This window comes from Haliotis rubra, unplaced genomic scaffold, assembly GCF_003918875.1.
Source record: "Haliotis rubra isolate DU_JTF1 unplaced genomic scaffold, ASM391887v1 Scf68, whole genome shotgun sequence".
Taxonomy (NCBI): domain Eukaryota; kingdom Metazoa; phylum Mollusca; class Gastropoda; order Lepetellida; family Haliotidae; genus Haliotis; species Haliotis rubra.
This window is the reverse complement of record NW_025767390.1, coordinates 2,441-24,617: the sequence shown is the minus strand read 5'-3', so window position 1 is coordinate 24,617 and position 22,177 is coordinate 2,441. Positions and strand designations below refer to the sequence as shown.

At 44.1% G+C, this 22,177-nt stretch overlaps 1 protein-coding gene across 3 annotated transcripts; it reads left to right on the top strand.

Moving 5' to 3' along the window:
- Positions 1-7,604: 7,604 nt before the first annotated feature.
- On the top strand, positions 7,605-16,358 carry LOC124258049 (E3 ubiquitin-protein ligase TRIM13-like). 3 transcript variants are annotated; one of them, XM_046692125.1, is made up of 3 exons: positions 7,605-7,977; positions 15,158-15,449; positions 15,795-15,991. In XM_046692125.1, exons 1-3 carry the CDS (start codon positions 7,936-7,938, stop codon positions 15,902-15,904), a joined length of 444 nt encoding a protein of 147 aa, XP_046548081.1. In that variant the 5' UTR covers positions 7,605-7,935; the 3' UTR covers positions 15,905-15,991. The 3 variants fall into 3 exon arrangements, with proteins under 3 accessions (XP_046548081.1, XP_046548079.1, XP_046548080.1); XM_046692123.1 differs by having other exon boundaries at positions 7,623-7,977; positions 15,826-16,358; XM_046692124.1 differs by lacking the exon at positions 7,605-7,977 and adding an exon at positions 13,484-14,424 and having other exon boundaries at positions 15,826-16,358.
- Positions 16,359-22,177: the final 5,819 nt, after the last annotated feature.

The window sequence follows — 22,177 nt, the reverse complement described above, 5'->3', positions numbered from 1 at the left end:
CGAAACGCTAGATCTCATGTATGGCAATATATAATCTCAATCACAGGCATGAGACAATCGTTGATGAAGAAAGCAGTAACAGACATTTGTTATTATGCTTCTATTATTCATTATGTGATGGTCTCCGTAAAATATATATGAGTTTCTACGTTTATGTATATGTGTTATGAAATATTCAATAAAAATTGTGCAATATAACACATTTAGTGAATCATATTCGCTATATTCTATGTAGCCTGCGTGAGATTAATAACCATATTGTGACCCCCTGGCCACAAAACCAAAGTTCAAAGTATTTCGTACTTACGTTACTCCTTGCGGCCATGCAGTGGACCAGGTTTACCACTTTTACTTCCAAGAAGATAGAACTTATTTTGGTGTTTAATTTTCAGAACATCCACACCAGTTCAGGGGAGTTGGGTAGCTAAGTGGTTAAAGCGTTCACTTGTCACACTGTCGACCCAGATTCCCCATGAGGTTACAATGTGTGAAGCCCATTTCTTGTGTCTCCCGTCCTGATATTGCTGGATATGTTGCTATAACGAAACTCACTCACTCACTCCACACCAGTTCCTCGCCGGCCATCATTTATCTGAATAACTGCAATACATTTCACAAGTTGAACAGAAGCTCCCTACCACAGAACCTAGAGCTTGTATGGAAGTCACGAAGACATAAGGGCTAAGATCGCTGTGTGGAACAATGTGCGGTTGTACAAAACAAACTGAGCGCTACAACTGTCGTAAGTCAATGTTAAGGTGTGGGAGTCACGATCACCTGAGGGCTAAGATTTCTCTGTAGAACAATGTGCGGTTGTACAAAACAAGCTGAGCGCTACAACTGTCGTAAGTCAATGTTAAGGTGTTGAAGTTATGATGACTTTAGAGCTAAGATCGCCCTATGGAACGGTACTAGGCTCCTGGTCAAGGGATCTTGAAAGAGATAATATTTCAATGAGGTTTATACCATAAGAGTTAACACAAAACAAAAACTTAAAGTTATCTTCATGATCCTGAAGTCTGGTCACCAATCAGGACCATATCTCCCCTGGAACTCTGCATGCGTACGTACGAGTGCGTGTGTGTCTGTGTGTGTGCGTATGCTAGTGTACGTGTGCGTGTGAAAAGTTGCGAAAAAGCACTAATTCCCACTTGTCACTAGATTGTCAGGGTTAGGGTTAGGGCGCAACAAAAGGAATGTTCGCCATTCTTCAGTGTTTGTTGTATGTTTATTGCTCAATGCCTCACCAAGAAATAATCAATTTTGTGATAATGGCCTGATGACAACTGAGTCTGGACCAGACAATCAAGTGATTTACATTACATCAATGAGAAATTTGTATGGCTTGATGTGCATTCTCCACTAAGTGGGACGATTTTGGATATGTAACATTTCAAAATGTTTCTTCCGAATATTATTAGCTTTGTCTAGAACAAGACATAAGATATCTGGAACAATAACTTAATGACCAAAATCTGCCTAATATTATTTTAACCAATGCCTTAAATGGTGTATATCAAATGTCAGAAACTCAGATACGTTAACACGGTACATAAATTATGAAAAAATACTGCTTTGAAAGTGTAAATAATATGTTCTTTAAAGCATTGGTGTTGAGTTTGTGAATGTGTTGTTAATCATATTTCATCACACATTATATCTAGGATTGAAAGAGTTAGGATATAGGTAGGGATATAGGGTAAATATGATGAAGACATAAACTTTCGGACCATTTAAGAATTTTATAGGTATTTGTCGTTTTAAATCACAACCTGACTGTCTCCGGACGTGAGGTGCGATATTGATGCCAAGACAGTTGAAGGTATTCTCATACTGGTGGACTAAGTAAAACCACTGCTTCTAACGGGCGTATTTCAGGAACATGAACATATAAAATTGATTAAAAAATTAAAGTATCTGATGTAGTTTTCATTCTATTGTATTGTATTATTGTATTATTAAAATGCCTTCAAACATGTTTCCATGACATAACACAACTATTAGGAACAAAATACATATTATGAGATTAGATATCCTTTACACCTGCGACATTGAGACTGACGATGCATGTTTAACGAATCTGATGGTCATCTTTCCTTGTGTGTTTATTTTTAATATCACTTTAACACAACAACATCAACTCAAACAACCATTAACATTGTAATATGAAACATTTAGTGTTCTCAGCTAAACGCCTGCGACACTGAGACAGAAGATGCCTGTTAAGTATGTGATGGACATCTCTCATTGTTGGATATCACTTTACAACAACAAAATCAACTCAAAATCCATCGTCGGATAGTACCTTAACTAAATATTAACTCAAACAACCATTAACATTGCAATGCTACTGGACAATGTAACCATATATAAATTATTTCACAAAATCATTAGACAAAAAATCCATCATCAGATGTAGATACGTTAACAGTATTATCAGATACGTGGAATAGAGTTGCGCTAACTTGTCAAGAGTTACATTAGTCACTGTTTAATTTATAGAAAGTAGATCGGAGCATGACCACATTAACACTCATTGATAAATGTAAATGTTTTATAAACGTGATCTAACAAACAAAGGGAATAATACCAAGTTACATCAAATACGTTAACATACAGAAGGCTACGTTAAATATTTTTGTTAGCGTTTGTCACAGAGAGGGTTCAGTCTAAGCCTTCTAAGACACATTCAATGAAAATACGATTATAAATGTATACGAACATAATTATCTAGGTGATCCGATACGAATAGTTTATCCTCACTAGAGAACAGGCTAGTCCACACACACAATGGCGCAAAGTTCCAACCCTGTGCTTAAACTGGAAACACACGTAAATACACGAATACCCGAACAATTCTGAGTGGAAAGTAAAGACTATCATGTATATGCCGATGTAATCCGAATGAAAATAAAGTCATCCTTGTTTGTGGTTAACGTATCTGATGAAATCTTATCTGATGACCACTAACGTAAACACCAGGTCATGTGTTATATACTGGGGATGATTGAGGCAAGTATTTGATACTGTCCTCCATGAGACCCTAAACCCTACCATTATTGTAATGGTTGTTGTCAAATCAACTAGGTCTAGTTAACGTATCTTTTGGATGTTTGCAATATCGTCAAGCTAAAATCGTCCCACTTAGTGGATAATGGGTGTAAAGCATTCGCTTGTCACGCCAAAGACCTAGGTATAATTCATGGGTACAATATTAATGAAGCCTATATATGGTGTCCCCTGCCGTGATATCGCTGGAAAACTACTAAAACCGACACATAAGCTACTCTCACTCACCAACTCGCGTCACTGTCACCTATCAGATCTCATTGCCTACTTGCCCTTCCTTAAACCATGACGACTGTCACCCGAAACGTCGAGTTCATCCATTTTCTACGTACATGTGGGTGGGGCGGGGGAGGGAGGAGGGAGGGACGTCAGAGTGGGTGGGGCAGTAGGGGTGGACGGCAGGGTCGCCAGAGTGGATGGGGCGGAGGTAGGGTAAAGGGGGAGGGACGTCAAAGTGGGTAAGGCGGGCAAGCTGGACTAAAAGGACGTCAGAATGGGTGGGGCGAGGTAGGGTGGACTGGGAGGGACGTCAGAGTGGGTGTTGAGGTAGGTTGGCGGAGAAGGATGTCAGAGTGGGTGGGGCGGGTAGGGTGGACGGGAGGGACTTCAGAGTGGGTGATGAGGGTAGGTTGAAGGAGAGGGACGCGAGAGTGGGTTGGGTGAACAGGGGAGGGACGTCCAAAGGTGGAGTAGGGCAGGTAGGTTGGACAGGAGAGAAGTCAGAGTTAGTGGGGCGGGTTGGGTGGTCAGGAGGGACGTCAAAGTGGAGTAGGGCGGCTAGGAAGGACGGGAGGGACGTCAGAATAGGTTGGGCGGGTAGGGTGGACGGGAGGGACGTCAAAGTGAGTGGGGCGGGTAGGGTGGACGGGAGGGACGTCAAAGTGAGTGGGGCGGGCAGGGTGGACGGAAGGGACGTCAAATTGGGTAGGGCGGGTAGGACTGATGGTGTATTCCCATACTGCCTACAGTTCCAAACTGCCTACAGGTTAAAACAACATGATACGGTCCAGTGATCAGGAAGTGAATACACCGATCTGACCTGTTCTACCCCTGCTAAAATGAACTTAACTGGTTAGCTGGTTCTATGGTGTCTTCCCACTCTGCCTACAGAAGTTTACCAAGTGTTGGTTGGTAGGACATCTTTATTCATTCTGAGAATTCTCAGACTTTACATGGAGACCTGGATTTATCATGAAAAACTGATAGGTTTTACAGTCTTTCAGTGGTTTTACAGTCTTTCAGTGGTTTTACAGCCTTTTACTTGTTTCACAATTACACACAACTGACAATCACTTTGCAAACTTGATGAGATGTCCAGCAGCATCAAGGTACTGAAGAGGCGTTTTTCTGCCGCTCTGGAGGTGCTCCTTCAGTCTCAGAAGTCTGTCATCGAGCTCTCTGTAAACACGCTTGCGTGACTTGGGGAGGACACCACAGTCGAGCTGAGCACGTTGAGCTTTGTCTACGGTTTCGATTTTCTTGATGTTGCAGATGAAGAGGTAGATGTTTGGGTGGGCTTTGGCAATAAGGTTTTTCAGCCTCAGGTGCCACCCCTCAAGGTGGTTGTTAGTCCGCGGGCCAATATTTCCATACTGCGTCCAGATTCGTACCGGAAAACAACCTCTGACAACTCTTCATAGTACAGCTGCCGAATGGATGTGGCGTCCTCCTGTACACGCTGACGCAGTCTGCCAAGGAGTCGAATCTCATCTTCAGATTCCACTGGGACATGGTTGTGCGGTGTTGTTGATTTCATGAAGTCTCCAGTTGTAGAACAGCGGCCTTTGCATTCAGAATGTACACACTTCAAATGTGTTGTGTTCTGTCGTCTGACGTTGAGGCGATATCGGTCCCCAGCAGAGAAAACTTGCTGTCCTCCTGCTTGAGAAGTGATGAATTGAATGCGTTGAACATTTGCCATTGTGTGATGGATGCAGTTGGTTCCCCTTCTAATTTATTAGGAGTTTGAGGAAATGAGATCTTCTCAACAATTTAGTCCTTACCATGTTTTTCGACATAATCTGACAAAGACAGACAAAGCCTGTAACAACATAATTACCCAACTTGATCAAATAGGTTCAAGTTAATCCTGCTTTGGAGGTTACAATATAAGCATGCTAACTGCTTCCCAAAACAAAATAAAACAATATCATTGGGTGGACAGGAGAGTGCGTCAAAGTGGGTGGGGCGGGTAGGGTGGGCCGGGAGGGACGTCAGAGTGGGTGTGGCGGGTAGGGTGGACAGGGCAGACGTCAGAGTGGGTGGGACGGGTAGGGTGGACGGGGAGACGTCAGAATGGGTAGGACGGGTAGGGTGGACGAGGAGGGACGTCAAAGTGAGAGGGTGGGTAGGGTGGACGGGAGGGACGTCAGATTGGGTGGGGCGGGTGGGGTGAGAAGGGATGGGAGAGGATTATCGGAGGGGTACACAAAGACCGGAGTCAAGACTTCCAGTTGTTCGACTTACATTTTTGTGGAAGCTGCGATGGCTGAGTGGGTTAGACAGCTGACTTTGTGTGCTGGTGATAAGGTACTGCCTCTAGGGTGTTGGTTCCAATCCTGGATAGACCTTAACCCAACAAAACACCAGAATCTGTACTCTACTGAGGAAGTGTAATCCAAAATATAACATGTATGGCAACTCTCTTTCTTACAAAACACAACATTCGGCTTCATTCCGTTTATTTAGCCTGGGGCCTAAGGCGAGCCCTTGAACACAACACACATTTGAAGTGAACGTCTCCCATTATGATAACCACAAGTTCGTGCAGTTAGCGACACTTTTAAACAGCAGGAAAAAGAAAAGAATCACATGAACATCAGAGTGAGTGAGTGATTGAGTGCGTTTGGTTTTAGCAATATTCCAGCAATATCACGGCGGGAAACACCAGAAATAAGCTACACATATTCTACCCATGTGGGGAATCGAATCCGGGTATTCGGCGAGACGAGCGAACAATTTAACGACTATAGGCTATCCCAACACCCCAAGAAATAACAAACATTTTGATAACAATTAAAATTTAAAAAACAAGTATGGCACCGGTAATTATGGTACCAATCAGACAGATTATCAGCTGTTAAACAAGGGAGGATACTTTTTTTTAATGTTTATAAAAATTGTTATATCCACTAGAAATAGATCCATTCCTTATTTCACAAAAGGTTGGATCATGATATCAAACGAAACTAGTTTGAATATTTTAAATGTACAAACTGAAAGAACATACATACAAGTCTTGTTTTTCATGTAGGGCAAGGGTACCGGAAGATAGAAAAGCACTACACTGACTAAACAACTCAACGTGCAGTGTAGGCTTCCGTGAGATAAAATCATAGGGCTTAACATTTCCTATTACTTCATATTCACCATCCAAAAACACAAACAAGAGTTTTCTCAAGTAAAATTCATTAAAATACCCAGTTAAGTACAGAAAAAAGTATTATAAACCCGTATACACACAAAAAAGTAAGCATCGATTTATATTCGAAACAACCAGGTAACACACTCACCAACGATTTGATTTAAAAATAAATTGGAGATATTCAAATTACAAATATTTCAGAAAACTGCCTCATCGAAAGATTCATCATACATTTTATGTTGCATTGATTCCAGAGACTTGAAAAGTTTTGTAAACAAGAGTGGAAGTTATAATCACCTTAGAGCTAAGATCACTCTGTGGAACGGCTCCAGGTTCCTGGCCAAGGGATCTTGACGATATCTTAGTTCATATTAACTGAGCACGAATATTTTCTTAATTGGGTCTCTATCTTAAGAGTTAAGACAAAACATAGACTTTAGTTATTTCATGATCCCGGAGTCTGGTGATGTAGACTACAAGAATCAGGAGAATTTTAACTTGGAACTGTCTCTCTGTGGGTGCATGAGTGCGTGTGAGACGTTGCGAAAAAAGCATTTCTCACGCACTTGTCATTTCATTGTCAGAGTTAGGATTAGAGCGCATCTCATCTAGAGGAATGTTGCCCATTCTTGTTGTATGTTTATTGCTCATTGCCTAAGAAATAATCAAGTTTTGTGATAATGGTCTGAAGACAACTGAATCTGGACCAGGCAATCAAGTGATTAACATGGCATCAAGGAGCAAATTATATGGGATGGCGTGCATCAAACAAGTCTGAAGGTCTGACAACACGAAAATAACCGAGTATGGACCAGACAATCCAGTGATTAAAGTGAGATTAATGAGTAATGTGTATCGGATGACAGACATCAAATAAGTCTGTGAGTCTGACCACACCATCCTACTACTTGCTTTATACAGCAAGCATGGGAAGCTCATGACCACCCAGACGTTGAAATCATGATAAAGGGCAGTGTGGTAGCATAGTGGTAAACGCAATCGCTTGTCACGCCGAAGACCCTTGTTCCATTTATGGGTACAATGTGTGAAGCCGATATCTGGTGTCCCCTGCAGTGAATTCGCTGGAATATTGCTAACTCACTCACACACTCGCAGCGATATCACCTATCAGCTCAGATTACCTACTTGCCCTCCTTTACGTTACGACTATTAACAAAACATCGAGTTTTTCATAATACAGAAGCTGAAATCCATACTTTCTCCACGGAGATGTTATTAGACTGTGACACTAAAACAAAGAACCATCAAAAACAGAGAACCCACTATCTTTGTTAAAACTGATAAACTGACGTAATCCCTTCAGGATGGTCTAAGGGAAGTAACTCTTCCCGTACACGATCTCAAGTCCTCGAAAACACAGTTGGTCTAAGTGCATGATTAAGGTTTCACAACGAAGGCGACCGTCACTTCCGACTGCTTCCTTGACCGATTCCTTAACGGGGAAAGAGTATTATGGTCTCAGGTCTAGGAGCTAATTTTGGATGAGATCAACACGTCCGACACTTTCGACACTGAATGTACAGGTATGTACTTCTGATAGTCTGCTCATAGGATATAGGATATTTATATGGCGCACATATCCACGCAACTAGTGCATGCTGAAGGCGCTGGTATTTTTTCCACCTCGATCATTGGATGTCAATCTCAACGGCACATCGTATTATCAATCTCAACTCCCTGGGTAGTATACAACTGTTGCAGCCATTAGGCGCACCGAGTTATTGCGGCTTTCTAATCCTAACGAGGTACCCATTCACAGCTGGGTGGACTGGGACACATAGTCACAGTGTTTGGTCCAAGTTCACTGCACGTTGCTGTACCCGCAACTATGGGTTTGCACATAATCATGTGGCCACCATATGGTCTTTTAAGTGCACAGGATACTGTACACTAGGGGTTGTGACAACACTGAAAGAGTCTGCACACAAAGTTGCCTCCAAGGTTTTTACACCCGGTCACAGGTGGGCTCGATCCTCGACACCTCAGCCTCGCTGGGTCACTAGCCTGGTGCCTTAGCCAGCTTGCCTACTGCACCCCCCTTATATTGCAAGCTGAAATTCTTCTCATACAGAACTGTTCCATTGGGATTGTTTATACAGAACCTGAAACAATTATATCCTGTAAGGACGGGAGGGACGTCAGAGTGGGTGGGGCAGGTAGGGTGGACGGGAGGGACGTCAGAGTGGGTGGAGCGGGTAGAGGTGGACGGGAGGGACGTCAGAGTGGGTAGGACGGGTAGGAGGGACGGGAGGGACGTCAGATTGGGAGGGGCGGGTAGGGTGGAGGGAGAACGACGTCAGAGTGGGTAGGACAGGTAGGGTGGACGGGGAGGGACATCAGAGTGGGTGGGTCGGGTAGGGTGGACAGGAGGGACGTCAGAGAGGTTGGAGAGGTTAGGATGGACGGGAGGGACGTCAAAGTGGGTGGGGCGGGTAGGATGGACGGGAGGGACGTCAGAGTGCGTGGGGCGGTTAGGACGGACGGGACGGGCGACAAAGTGGGTAGTGCGGGTAGAATGGACGGGAGGATCGTCAAAGTGGGTAGGGAGGGGTAGAATGGACTTTAGGGACGTCAAAGTGGGTAGGGCGGAGTAGGGTGGACAGGAGGTACGTCAAAATGAGTAGGAGCAGGTAGGGTGGACAGGAGGGACGTCAAAGTGGGTAGTGCGGGTAGAATGGACAGGAGGATCGTCAAAGTGGGTAGGGCAGGTAGGAGATGGAAGCAGGAGGGAGGTCAGAGTGAGTAGGGCAGGGTAGGGTGGACGGGAGAGGAAGTCCAAAATAAGTGGGGGCGATAGGGTGGGCGTGTAGGGTGGACAGGAAGGACATGAAAGTGAGTAGGGCAGGTAGGATGGACAGGAGGACGTCAAAGTGAGTAGTGCGGGTAGAATGGACAGGAGGATCGTTAAAGTGGGTAGGGAGGTAGAATGGACTTTAGGGACGTCAAAGTGGGTAGGGGCAGGTAGGGTGGACAGGGAGGTACGTCAAAGTAAAGGAGTAGGGCGGGTAGGGTGGACAGGAGGACGTCAAAGTGGAGTAGAACAGGTAGGGTGGACAGGGAGGGACATCCAGAAGTTCGTGGGGCAGGTAGGATGGACTGGATGGACGTCAGAAGTGAAGGAGTGGAGCAGGTAGGATGGATGGGAGGGACGTCAAAGTGAGTAGGGGCAGGTAGGATGGATGGGAGGAGGGCGTCAAAAGAAGTGGGGCAGAGTAGGATGGACAGGGAGGGACGTCAAAGTGAGTAGGAGCAGGTAGGATGGATTGGAGGGACATGAAAGTCGGTGAGGCTGGTAGGATGGACAGGGAAGGGACGTCCAAAGATGTGTGGAGCGGGTAGGATGAACGGGAGGGACGTCAGAGTCGATGGGGCGGGTAGTGTGGAAGGGATGGACGTCAAAGTGAGTAGGCCGTGTACGATGGACGGGAGGGACGTCAAAGTGGAGTTGAGCAGGTAGGATGAACGAGGGACGTCAGAAGTGGATGGGAGCTGAGGTAGGATGGACAGGAGGGACGATGAAAGTGAAGTAGGGCTGGTAGGATGAACAGGGAGGGACGTCAAAGTTAAGTGGAGCCCAGGTAGGATGGGCAGGAAGGACGTCAGAGTTAGTGGGGCAGGTAGGATGGAGGAGGATGGACAGAAGTGAGGTCGGGCGGAAGGTGGGATGAACAGGTGGGACGTCAAAGTGAGTAGGGCATGAGGAGTAGGATGAACTTGAGGACGATGGAGTGGGTAGGGCTGGTAGGATGGACAGGAGGGACGTCAAAGAGTGGAGTAGGGCTGGTGGGATGAACGGGAGGGACGTCAAAGTGAGTGGAGGCAGGTAGGATGGACAGGGAGGGACGTCAGGTGGTTAGTGGGGGCAGGTAGGATGGAGGGATGGACGTCAGAAGTAGGTGGGGCGGTAGACGGATGAACGGGTGGGACGATCAAAGTGAAGTAGGGGCGGGTGGGATGGAACAGGGAGGGATGTCAGGTGGAAGTGGAGCGGATAAGATGCATGAGGAAGGACGTCAAAGTGGGCAGGGCAGGAGTAGGATGGACAGGAGGAGACGTTAGAAAGTGGAGGTGGGGTGGAGTAGGATGGACGGGAGGACGATCAAAGTAAGAAACTGGAGCTGGGCATGGACGAGAGGGAGGTCAAAGTGGATGGGCAGAACCGGATGAACAAGGAGGGACGATCAGAAGTGAAGGTAAAGTCGTAGAAGATGGATAGGAAGGACGTCAAAAGTGAAGTAGAAGCGGTTAGGGTTGACAGGAAGGACGTCAAAGTAGAAGTGGGGCAAATGGATGGACAGGAGGGACAGGTTCGTGGGAGCAGGTAGGATGGACTGGATGGACGTCAGAAGTGAAGTGGAAGCAGATGCGGATGGATGGGGAGGACGTCAAAGTAAGAAGTAGGGCTGAAGTAGGATGAACAGGGAGGACGTCAAAGTGAGAGTGGAGCAGTGTAGGATGGGCGGGGAGGACGTCAGAGATTGAGTGGGGCAGGTGGGATGGAGGATGGACGTCGAAGTAGGTGGGGCAGATGGGATGAACGGGTGGGACGTCAAAGTGAGTAGAAGCGGGTAGGATGAACGGGAGGGATGTCAGAGTGAGTGGAGCGGATAAAAGATGCATGGAAGGGACGTCAAAGTGGGCAGGGCAGGTAGGATGGACAGGAGGAACGTTAGAAGTGGGTGGGTAGGGTAGGTGGGATGGACGGGAGGGACGTCAGAGTGAGTGGAGCTGGGAAGCATGGACGAGAGGGAGGTCAGAGTGGGTAGGGCGGGTAGGATGAACGGGAGGGACGTCAGAGTGAGTGGAGTGGGTAGGATGGATAGGAGGGACGTCAAAGTGAGTAGAGCGGTTAGGGTTGACGGGAGGGACGTCAAAGTAGGTGGAACAGGTAGGATGGACGGGAGGGACAGGTTCGTGGGGGCAGGTGGGATGGACTGGATGGACGTCAGAGTGAGTGGAGCAGGTAGGATGGATGGGAGGGACGTCAAAGTGAAGTAGGGCAGGAGTGGGATGGATGGGAGGGGCGTCGAAGTAGGTGAGGCGGGTAGGATGGACGGGGAGGGACGGACAAAGTGAGTAGGGCGAGAAGTAGGGTGGATGGGAGGGACGTCAAAGGTTGGTTGGGCGGGTACAGGATGGACGGGAGGACGTCAGGGAGTGGGTGGTGCGTGTAGGATGGACGGGAGGGACATCAGAGTGGGTGAGGGCAGGAGGGACGTCAGAGTTGGTGGGGCGCGTAGGATGGACCGAGGACGTCAAAGTGAAGTGGGGCGGGTAGAGGTGGACGGGACAGGACGTCAGGTTCGGTGGGGCAGGTAGGATGGACTGGAGGGACGTCAGGGAAGTGAGTGGAGCAGGTAGGATGGATGGGAGGGACATCAAAGAAGTAGGTAGGCGTTAAAGGATGGACCCGAGGACGTCAAAGTGAAGTAGGGACGGGTAGGGTCGACAGGAGGGACGTCAAAAGCAGGGTAGTGCAGGTCCGGAATGCACAGGAGGATCGTCAAAGTGGGTAGGGGCGGGTAGGGTGGGCAGGGAGGAAGTCAAAAGTGGAGTGGGACGGGTAGGGTGGACGGGAAGAGGAGGTCAAAATAAGGTGGGGCGATAGGGTGGGCGTGTAGGGTGGACGGGAAGGACATGAAAGTGAGTAGGGCAGGTAGGATGGACGGGAGGGACGTCAAAGTGAGTAGGAAGTAGGACGGGTAGGGTGGACGGGAGGGACGTCAGAAGTGGGTGGGGGCGGAGTAGAGGTGGACGGGAGGGACGTCAGAGTTCGTGGGGCAGGTAGGATGGACTGGATGGACGTCAGAGTGAGTGGAAGCAGGTGCAGGATGGATGGGAGGGACGTCAAAGTGTGAGTAGGGCGGGGTAGGATGGATGGGAGGGACGTCAAAGTGAGTAGGGCGGGTAGGGTGGATGGGAGGGACGTCAAAGTTGGTTGGGCGGGTAGGATGAACGCGAGGGACGTGAGAGTGGGTAGGGCGGGTAGGATGGACAGGAGGGACGTCAAAGTGAGTAGGGCAGGTAGGATGAACGGGACTGGCGTCAAAGTGCGTGGAGCGGGTAGGATGGACGTTAGGGACGTCAGAGTTGGTGGGGCAGGTAGGATGGACGGGATGGACGTCAGAAAGTAGGTGGAGCAGGTAGGATGTGCAGGAGGGACGTCGAAAGTGAGTAGGGCAGGGTAGGATGATGAACGGGAGGGACGTCAGAGTGGAGTGGAGGCGGATAAGATGCATAGAGAGGACGTCAAAGTGGGTGGGGCAGGTAGGATGGACCAGGAGGGACGTTAGAGTGGGTGGGGCGGGTAGGATGGAGTGGAAGGACATGAAAGTGGGTGAGGCGGGTAGGATGGACTCGAGGGACGTCAGAGTGAGTGGAGCAGGTAGGATGGACGGGAGGGGAAGTCAGAGTGTGTAGGGCAGGTAGGATGAACAGGAGGGACGTCAGAGTGAGTGGGGCGGGTAGGATGGATGGGAGGGACGTCAAAGTGGAGTAGAGAGCGGTTAGGGTTGACGGGAGGGACGTCAAAGTAGGTGGGGCGGGTAGGATGGACGGGAGGGACGTCCAGAGTTCGTGGGGCAGGTAGGATGGACTGGATGGACGTCAGAGTGAGTGGAGCGGGTAGGATGGATGGGAGGGACGTCAAAGTGAGTAGGGCAGGTAGGGTGGATGGGAGGGACGTCAAAGTGGGTTGGGCAGGTAGGATGGACAGGAGGGACGTCTAAGAGTGGGTGGTGAATGGTAGGATGGACGGGAGGCACATCATAGTGGAGGGAGAAGCGTAGGATGGACAGGAGGGACGTCAAGAGTGGAGTGAGAGGGCGCGTAGGATGGACCGAGGGACGTCAAAGTGAGTGGGGCGGGTAGGAGGGTGGACAGGGAGGGACGTCAAAGTGAAGGTAGTACAGCGGGTAGAATGGACGGGGGAGACATCAAAGTTGGTGGGGCGGGTAGGGTGGACAGGAGGGACGTCAAAAGTGAGTTGGGCGGGTAGGGTGGGAGAGGCTCATCTCAGGGGTACACAAAGACCGTGGTCAAGACTAGCAGTTGTCCGACTTACATTTTTGTGGAAGCCCTGAAGGCTGAGTGGGTTAGACAGCTGACTTTGTGTGCTAGTGATTAGGTACTGACTCTGGGTGTGGGATAGAATCATGGATAGACCTTAACCCAACAACACACTAAAATCTGTACTGTACTGAGGAAGTGAAATGCCAAATATAACATATATGGCAACTCCCTTCTTCACAAAACACACAATTCGGCTTCATTCAGTTTATTTAGCTATCTGCCTGAGGCGACACCTTGAACACAACACACATTAAATAAACTCTCCTCTAATGATTACCAATAATTTGCTTCACTAATGCGCACAGGTAACGACACTTTTAAACAGCATGCTAAAGAAAATGATAACATGAAAATTAGAAATTACGAATGAGTGAGTGAGGTGGGATTTACGCGGCTTTTAGCAATATTTCAGCAATATCACGGCAATGAACACCAGACATGGGCTTCACTTAGTGTAGCCATGTGAGGAATCGAACCTGGACATTCGGCCTAACGAGCGAACAGTTTAACTACTAAGCTATCCCACCGTCCTTAGAAATAACAAAAGTTTTTGAAACGCGAGTAGACTGATAAGGTCGCAAACAGTTAAAAACCATTTATGGAGCCGTTATAAAATACCTCACAATAGAGAAATCATTTTTACAATTACAAATCATAACACATTTTCAGCCTCTCTCTCACTACACAGTACAATGAACAAATCCATCAATTTATCATAAACCCGTACACACAACAACTCGAAAAAATATTGTAAATAAGTGTTTAAATGTTGTTCTTTGACGCGGGAACATACCCGTCGTCAGTATATCACGTGAACGAAGCGTCGTCACGTGACACACACGACGACAACCAGGAAGTGGAGCGGGGACAGCCTGTCGATTCACGGTGTTGTAATTGTGGTAAGTCTCACGTTATAATATGACACAATACAAACACAGATATTACTACCTATAACAGTACCTTGTGTTTTTAGCCAACATTTCTTCTGATTTTGGACTGTTATCTGGCGAGTAAGGGAAGGTTAGTTCACTTAGTTTCAGCGCAGGTTAGGACAGAGGTTTCGCTTTAATACAGAAAGTAGACTTTGTGTCAACATGGACTAACGTATTTACCGGTGTGGTGTCAGCTGTTGAAATGTCAGTGCTGAAAATGGCTACCTATCTCGGTGCCCTTCTACAAAGTGTTTGTGTCATCAATGTGTAATTAACACGGAGACAAACTGGTACAGAACATCACGGCTTTGTGGCGATACACTATGTGATCCGAGTTATGTCCTTTATACATCGCGCGATTTGCAACTGCAGCCGCTTCGTCTTCATCGCTTTGGATGTGTGTGTGTGCGCGCGCGTGCGTGCGTGACATATAAGATTTAACAGATTCTAATACCTAGCATCTAGAATTGTAGTTTCTCATTAAAACAATACTCCTGGAAAATATGCATACTTTTCCCCAGTTTTTTCACTCTATGATGTGTACGTCAATTGCTAATAAATGCATGGAACTAAAGTCAAAAGACGAGGTGTCTTCCGTATACAGTCATATGCACTCTAACTGTGAGTGACATATTAAGATGCTACGACTTGGATGTCGGTGTTGACCGCATTGATATTTAAACCATGTATTCCTCTTCAGATGGCGACCGCCAAGATACTGACAGACCACCACCTCACCTGTGTCATCTGTACCGAGGTGTTCACAGACCCTGCCACACTTCAGTGTAATCACACATTCTGTAAGTCCTGTCTGTTGAAATACACCAACACACAGCCTGAAGCAATACAAGCCAAGTCCATCCCATGTCCCTCCTGTAGACAACTGACGAAGGTGACCACCCCTGACAGTCCAGTAGAGGAGTGGGTCAGTCAGCTGAAACCAAGCCATGTCATACAGGGGCTGATGGACGACTTTGGACCTGGGAGCAAAGGTAACGAATTGACACTTGACGTTCAATCATTATTTTTAAATGTTGTGGAAATATGTAAAAAATGTGTTTTGTTGTAATTTTAAGATTGAATGAATGTATGCACTCAGCAAATGATTTATGAAATATTTTCATTTGACACTATTTCAATTTTTCTGGTGTTTGGTATCCTGTTAACTCATTACATCAGTCGACATTTATTATCGACATTTGCATTGATTCTTCTCAAATTCTTATTGTCTTGAAATTCAATTTCCAACACTATCATTTGTCTCTAAGTTAATTATTGTACAATGTAACTGATTCTAGGAAATTTCAATACACTTATATATGTGTTCCTTTATCCAGAACAAAAACAGCTTGTTCTTTGCCATTACAGCGGCCCATGTAAATATCTGCAGTGTTTGCAAAGTACAAGGGAAGACAACTCCTGCCACCTCGTGGTGCTCCGTCTGTGACGATGTCTTCTGTGATGGATGTCTGAAGATGCACAACATGATGCCAATGTCACGTGACCATGAAGTTGTGGGTTTGTCTGATACCACCAAGAGAAAAGCCAAGCAACGCTTCATATGTAAAATCCACAAAGACGAACAGATTAAGTTGTTCTGTAAGGATTGTAGGGTGGCCATTTGTCATACATGCTGCAGTATAAAACACAGGAAATGTGACGATGTTGATACTTTAGATAACATGACCCCTGTTGTCAGAGAACACCTGTCAAATCAAAACCAAGAACTGAAACTCAAAATGACAACTTCAGAAAACAGAATAATTTTCAGGAAATCTCAAATTGTAGAAATAGAGTCCCAATGCGCAAAGTATAAAAGATGAAATCAGACAATTACGTCAGAAAATGGTAAAAGTGATTTTACGGAAGGAGAAACAACTCCTTGATAAAGTCGACCGATCTACTGAATAATTAACACGTCACAATTTAATTCTGGACTCACAAAAGTCCAGAAACTCTCCGCACTGTGGGCACTTTCTGACAAGGGATTTGACCTAATTAAACATGCAGTTGTTATGAATATATGCCAAGGACGAAAAAATGAAAAAAAATTCTTTCGAAAACTTTAAATTTAAACTCGCTCGCCCATGGGCAGGCCCATGGGCGAACAGTGGCCCATGGGCTGGCCAATGGGAGAATGTTTAATTTCTATCAGAATTCATGTTTTGGAGGTTGTAAATGAATGAGTGTATGTTTGTAAGCATCATGAAACAAATTTCAACTCATTTTGACTTAATTCGACTAATTTAGAGCGATATTAAAAAATCTCGCCCATGTGCGAGAATATTGACTTTTACTCAAAATATATGTTTTTCCATGTTTTGGAAGTTGCAAATGAATGAATGTCTGTTTATAAGTATCATGAAACAAAATTCAACTCATATTGACTTAATTCGACTAACTTAGAGCGATATTAAAAATCTCGCCCATGGGCGAAAAACAGTTTTGGCCCATGGGCGAGAATAATGACTTTTACTCAAAATATATGTTTTCCATGTTTTGGAAGTTGTAAATGAATGAATGTATGTTTATAAGTATCATGAAACAAAATTCAACTCATATTGACTTAATTCGACTAACTTAGAGCGATATTAAAATCTCGCCCATGGGCAGAAACATTTTGGCCCATGGGCGAGAATAATGACTTTTATTCAAAATATGTGTTTTCCATGTTTTTGGAGGTTGTAAATGAATGAGTGTATGTTTATAAGTACCATGAAACAAAATTCAACTCATATTGACTTAATTCGACTAACTTAGAACGATATTGCAAAAAATCTCGCCCATGGGCGAAAAATAGTTTGGCCCATGGGCGAGAATATTGACTTTTACTCAAAATATGTGTTTTTCCATGTTTTGGAGGTTGTAAATGAATGAGTGTATGTTTATAAGTATCATGAAACAAAATTCAACTCATATTGACTTAATTCGACTAATTTAGAGCGATATTAAAAAATCTCGCCCATGGGCGAAAAACAGTTTGGCCCATGGGCGAGAATATTGACTTTTACTCAAAATACATGATTTTCCATGTTTTGGAAGTTGTAAATGAATGAATGAATGTATGTTTATAAGTATCATGAAACAAAATTCAACTCACATTGGCTTAATTCGACTAACTTAGAACGATATTAAAAAATCTCGCCCATGGGCGAAAAATAGGTTGGCCCATGGGCGAGAATATTTACTTTTACTCAAAATATGTGTTTTCCATGTTTTGGAGGTTGTAAATGAATGAGTGTATGTTTATAAGTATCATGAAACAAAATTCAACTCATATTGACTTAATTCGACTAACTTAGAACGATATTAAAAAATCTCGCCCATGGGCGAAAAATAGGAGTTGGCCCATTGGCGAGAATAATTACTTTTACTCCAAAATATATGTTTTCCATGTTTTTGGGGTATGGTGGTTTATCCTTATTATAAACATATTAATTATTACTTTAGCTCTCACCTACCTCATCATATGTAGTCACTAGGCACTTAAAACATTAGAAGTAATGCCATGAAATGTGGCTCGTCAATGGTATGCGTGTACGAACGGATAATATCAAAACATACACGTCAGAACAGTCAAAATTAAGAAATTGTTGAATATGAAATATTACTGTTAATTTGTAATTCTTGGAACATAAACAGTATTGTGAGAGCTTAAAATGTAACTGCATTGAAATATGTCTTGTCAATCCTATTGACATTTGCCAATAACCACTTCCAAATAAAATAAATAGTCCATGCTGCTTCAGAACAAATAAAGGTCAATTAGGGAGCCCCAACTGGGTAATTAAGGAGAGAAGTCAATACACTGTCACTTCCTGCCCAGGACGTCACACATCACCACTCGGGAGCGAAGGGCCTTGTCAAACCTCCTCACAAAGGAAACAAAAGCATCAAAACTGTGTTTTATTCTACGTGACACTCGGTATGTCGTCATAGTATTCATTGTTGAATAACTTCTATCGTGGGCAACCCACACTTGCGAGTGTACCTACCCAGGTTCGCACGTTTCGTTTTAATATTTTGTGATCAATTATTTTTGTAATTCCCGTCTGCCCGTCACGGCTATTCTTCGCCCGAGGTTTAAGGGAGTGAGTCTATTATATTAATTGTATTTTTATTGTGTTGTTTAACAGGCTGGACATGGAGTGCTGTTATCATGAATGTTATCATATATTAGTGGGATGCATTGATAGTCATGAAAACTTATAAGAAGATAGTGTGCCTCAACATACAAACCCTATCCCGATAGCTCTCATCGTCACTCTCATGTCAATCCATTGTGACTGTTGCAGTCCTCCTGTACATCCTGTATATATAAGCAAGTTGGGTTTTATTTAGGATTTATTATTGCTAAACACACATTTAACCGAGATGAAGAAGGGGTCTCAAATTCCATGTATGCTTTTGCTCTCATAAGTTAGACATCCCATTTGTCAGACACGCCAATTATCAGACAACTTTGGATCAATCAGGCGTGACTGTGATTACAAACCTAGTTTTACCCAGTGGCGTAATAGACCCGTCCATAGACTAACGAGATGTTTTCATATTGAGTGGTTAGTGGTATATTTTAACACTAATTATGAGTTTGTTACTTTTGTGCAGAAATACTTTGATCAGAATACTAATATTAATTGACTTCGGCTTCTCACAGTTTGTGTTCATAATGTTCACTTTGATCAAAACAGGATTATAGATTTCCCATGTAACTAATTGAGTTACTCCCAGCGGTACAATGGTGGATACGAATGGCTGTTGGGCTTCCTCTGCTCCCCTATGAATAACTGACAAGAAACTTGAAACCAAGATGGAGTAAACAGTTAAAACATAAACTCAATGAAGCTGCAGGTTTGCACCTTAACAATAAAAAAAATCAAAACAACACAAATATTTAATAAGAATAAATAACCATCACTAAAGCTATCGATAGTCACACATTCTATTGATGGATCGATAATTTTTCATTTCTACCATCGATTAATTGCTTTCGGAATAATTGCAATTCATCGATAGTTTGATCATCATTACAGCCCTATTAATTATATGGCTTAATATATTCTTATGCACATAACTTTGTTAAAGGTAACAGTGCAGTGTACCTGCGTGCAACCAACCATAACTTATGTTGATTTGACGTGTCTGGGACGTCTAACTGATCGGAAGACACCAGAGAGTAAGTTGCATGCAATATTTTTTAATATTGCCCTTGTGGATTGCCATTATGATTTGCACACATTATGTTTTGCAGACAGTGTACATCACTATCTATGTAATTGTATTATTGTTATGGAGCGGCATTGACATGCATGTTTATGTTTGTTTGCCAATCCGTCATGATTACTTGAAGAAAACATGTTTTAAACTATACATTGAACTATCCATAGTATTAATATGTGAGTCTTTACATTAGGCAATGAGGAATACACAATATATTCAAGACTGAGTTTGATTTTACCTTTTTAAAAAATTGTCAATATTTTTGCAACAGCCGAAAAGATTTACCTTGACCTCGTTATGCACAGGTCCGTGGATGTGGTCTCTCGGTATTTTAGAAACTATGTCGTTAAGACGGTTGAAGTGTTGATCTGTATGCAGTCTTTCTGCATGCATTTTCACGAATCCATTCTCCCCTTTTCCTCTTTTCACTATGAACTTATAACCATTTACACAAAGGTATCTTTCACCACGAAATGTAGGGTGAGCTGAGTTAACACATTTTACATTTGGTAGAAAGCTAGTGTCCTATTCCTTAAAACAACACCGTCGTCACAACATCAAACATCCAAGGATTTTTACCTCGACCTTAAAGGTCTAACCAGAGACCATATAATAGATCTATTATATGGTCTCTGAGATCTAACTTTCTGGTCTACCCAGTAGACATCAGTTGCTTGATAACGGTTTTAGCAGCTACGCCGAAACGGGGTGTCCCCAGTTTGCCAGCAGATATTTTTAAAGGTTTCAGGTCACTAAACCATGCTAATCTCTTGAAACAACAGGTGATACACTTTTGGGCCTAAAATTATCCAGTTAGGCAGATGACCGCTCATTAGGCTATGTGGGACTTCATGCCTCACTGGTTTTATGGGATTACGGTTCACCTTACCACTGCGCTGAGCCCGTGAACAGAGTTCACCTGAACTGAGCACTAACACGGAGTGAGTCATTAAATTAATGATTGGTGTTATGTTTAAACTGAACACATCACTTATCTCGTTGACATATCAATCTGATAAGGTCATAACAGAACTACACAGAAATAACATTGATGTAGTTGCAGGGTCGTGGTTGTGTGAGACCTAAGAAAAACAAATATCGCCAGCTTGAAGAACGGCTAGGGTAGACTGCTGCAAGATGATGTCGAGACTCCACTTGCTTACGGTGTGTCTCACCTTGAGGGACTATGAATAATGATGTATGCTTGTGATATTGTGTATAATGTTATATTTTATAATAATGTATGTTTGTATCATGATGGTAGTGCATATATTGCCTAATTGTTGTATTTCATAATACTGTTGATGAGATTGATGATGATGATAATATGTATATTGACATAAATGAATGAATGAAGTCACGGCGTCAATTTTATGGGCAGCAAAATATCCTGAACCATATTACAAACGGAACAACCTGCCCTGCACGCTCATTCATGTGTGTCCTCGTATCCCAGGTAACCCTGCTGCCTGTTGACGGGGGTACAGCGCCGAAAACGCCGCTTACAATATAATAAAGAAGTTGTATATCCATATAACTTTCTCCGTTGTTCAAATTATCATGGTCTCAACAGATGTTGCATTGTCATAAGAATTCAAGAGAGATTTTCAAGTTATTGTGTTGTCATCCACATGTTGATTTAGCTGGTTTCTTCCTCATTTCAATTTCCTCATTCTGAGTTTCACCTTAGTTGAGTATTTCAAGTGTGGCTCGCAAAGACGAGGTCACGGAGCTTAGAACGATGACGTTTAGTGTATCTCCGCGTTCAGTTACGTAATTTCCGCAAAGCGCCTGCGGCATTTGCGTCGAAAAAGTCGTTGTGTCCCCATCCGTTGGTCTTGTGTATTGGGTTATACAGCCACGACTTTCAAGTGTATTTTGCTTTCCAAATATACCATACAATCCATTGATCACTCTGGGCTAGGTGTGAGATGTACAGGTGCTCGTGAGGGTGTTTTAAAAAGACTGACTGCGCTTATCAGCGCAGCCAAATATCGTACATTCTAAGGAAATCTCGAATTGATTGTATTATAAGGTGTCGAAATGGTGTTAAATTCGTCTTTTGTGCATCAACTTATTTGTCATGCAAAATTGGTGTGTATATATATGTGTGATTGAACAACCCTGTTTACTGAGACAGGAATAGGAACTTTGACCTTTCTCAAGACGTGCACATTTATGCGTATATGCTCTTGAAAACCTTGTTTGGCAAGATGTGCTTTCAATTTGCTATTATTGCATGTTCATATTGTATTTCAGTTTTGAACATATGGACACAGAAACATAGTTTATATTATCAGAGAATCTGGTTTGGTAAACAAGCAAAACATTGCTTTATTAATACCTCACCGGTATATAAAATGCAGAATACACAAGAACTGGATAAACAAAAACGTCAAATTAATTCCTATCATAAGTAGTAGCAAACTGTCGCTGACGCCTTCGGCTAGGTGGATAAAACCGGGACGCAAAAATCCTCGAATACACCGCATCACAATGA

What these genes read in the sequence shown, in the direction of transcription:
- LOC124258049 (XM_046692123.1), top strand. Translation starts at nt 7,936, where the DNA reads ATGAGATCAACACGTCCGACACTTTCGACACTGAATGTACAG. An exon ending in TTTCGACACTGAATGTACAG is followed by an intron (nt 7,978 to 15,157) that starts GTATGTACTTCT and finishes ATTCCTCTTCAG; the next exon opens with ATGGCGACCGCCAAGATACT. An exon ending in CTTTGGACCTGGGAGCAAAG is followed by an intron (nt 15,450 to 15,825) that starts GTAACGAATTGA and finishes TTGCCATTACAG; the next exon opens with CGGCCCATGTAAATATCTGC.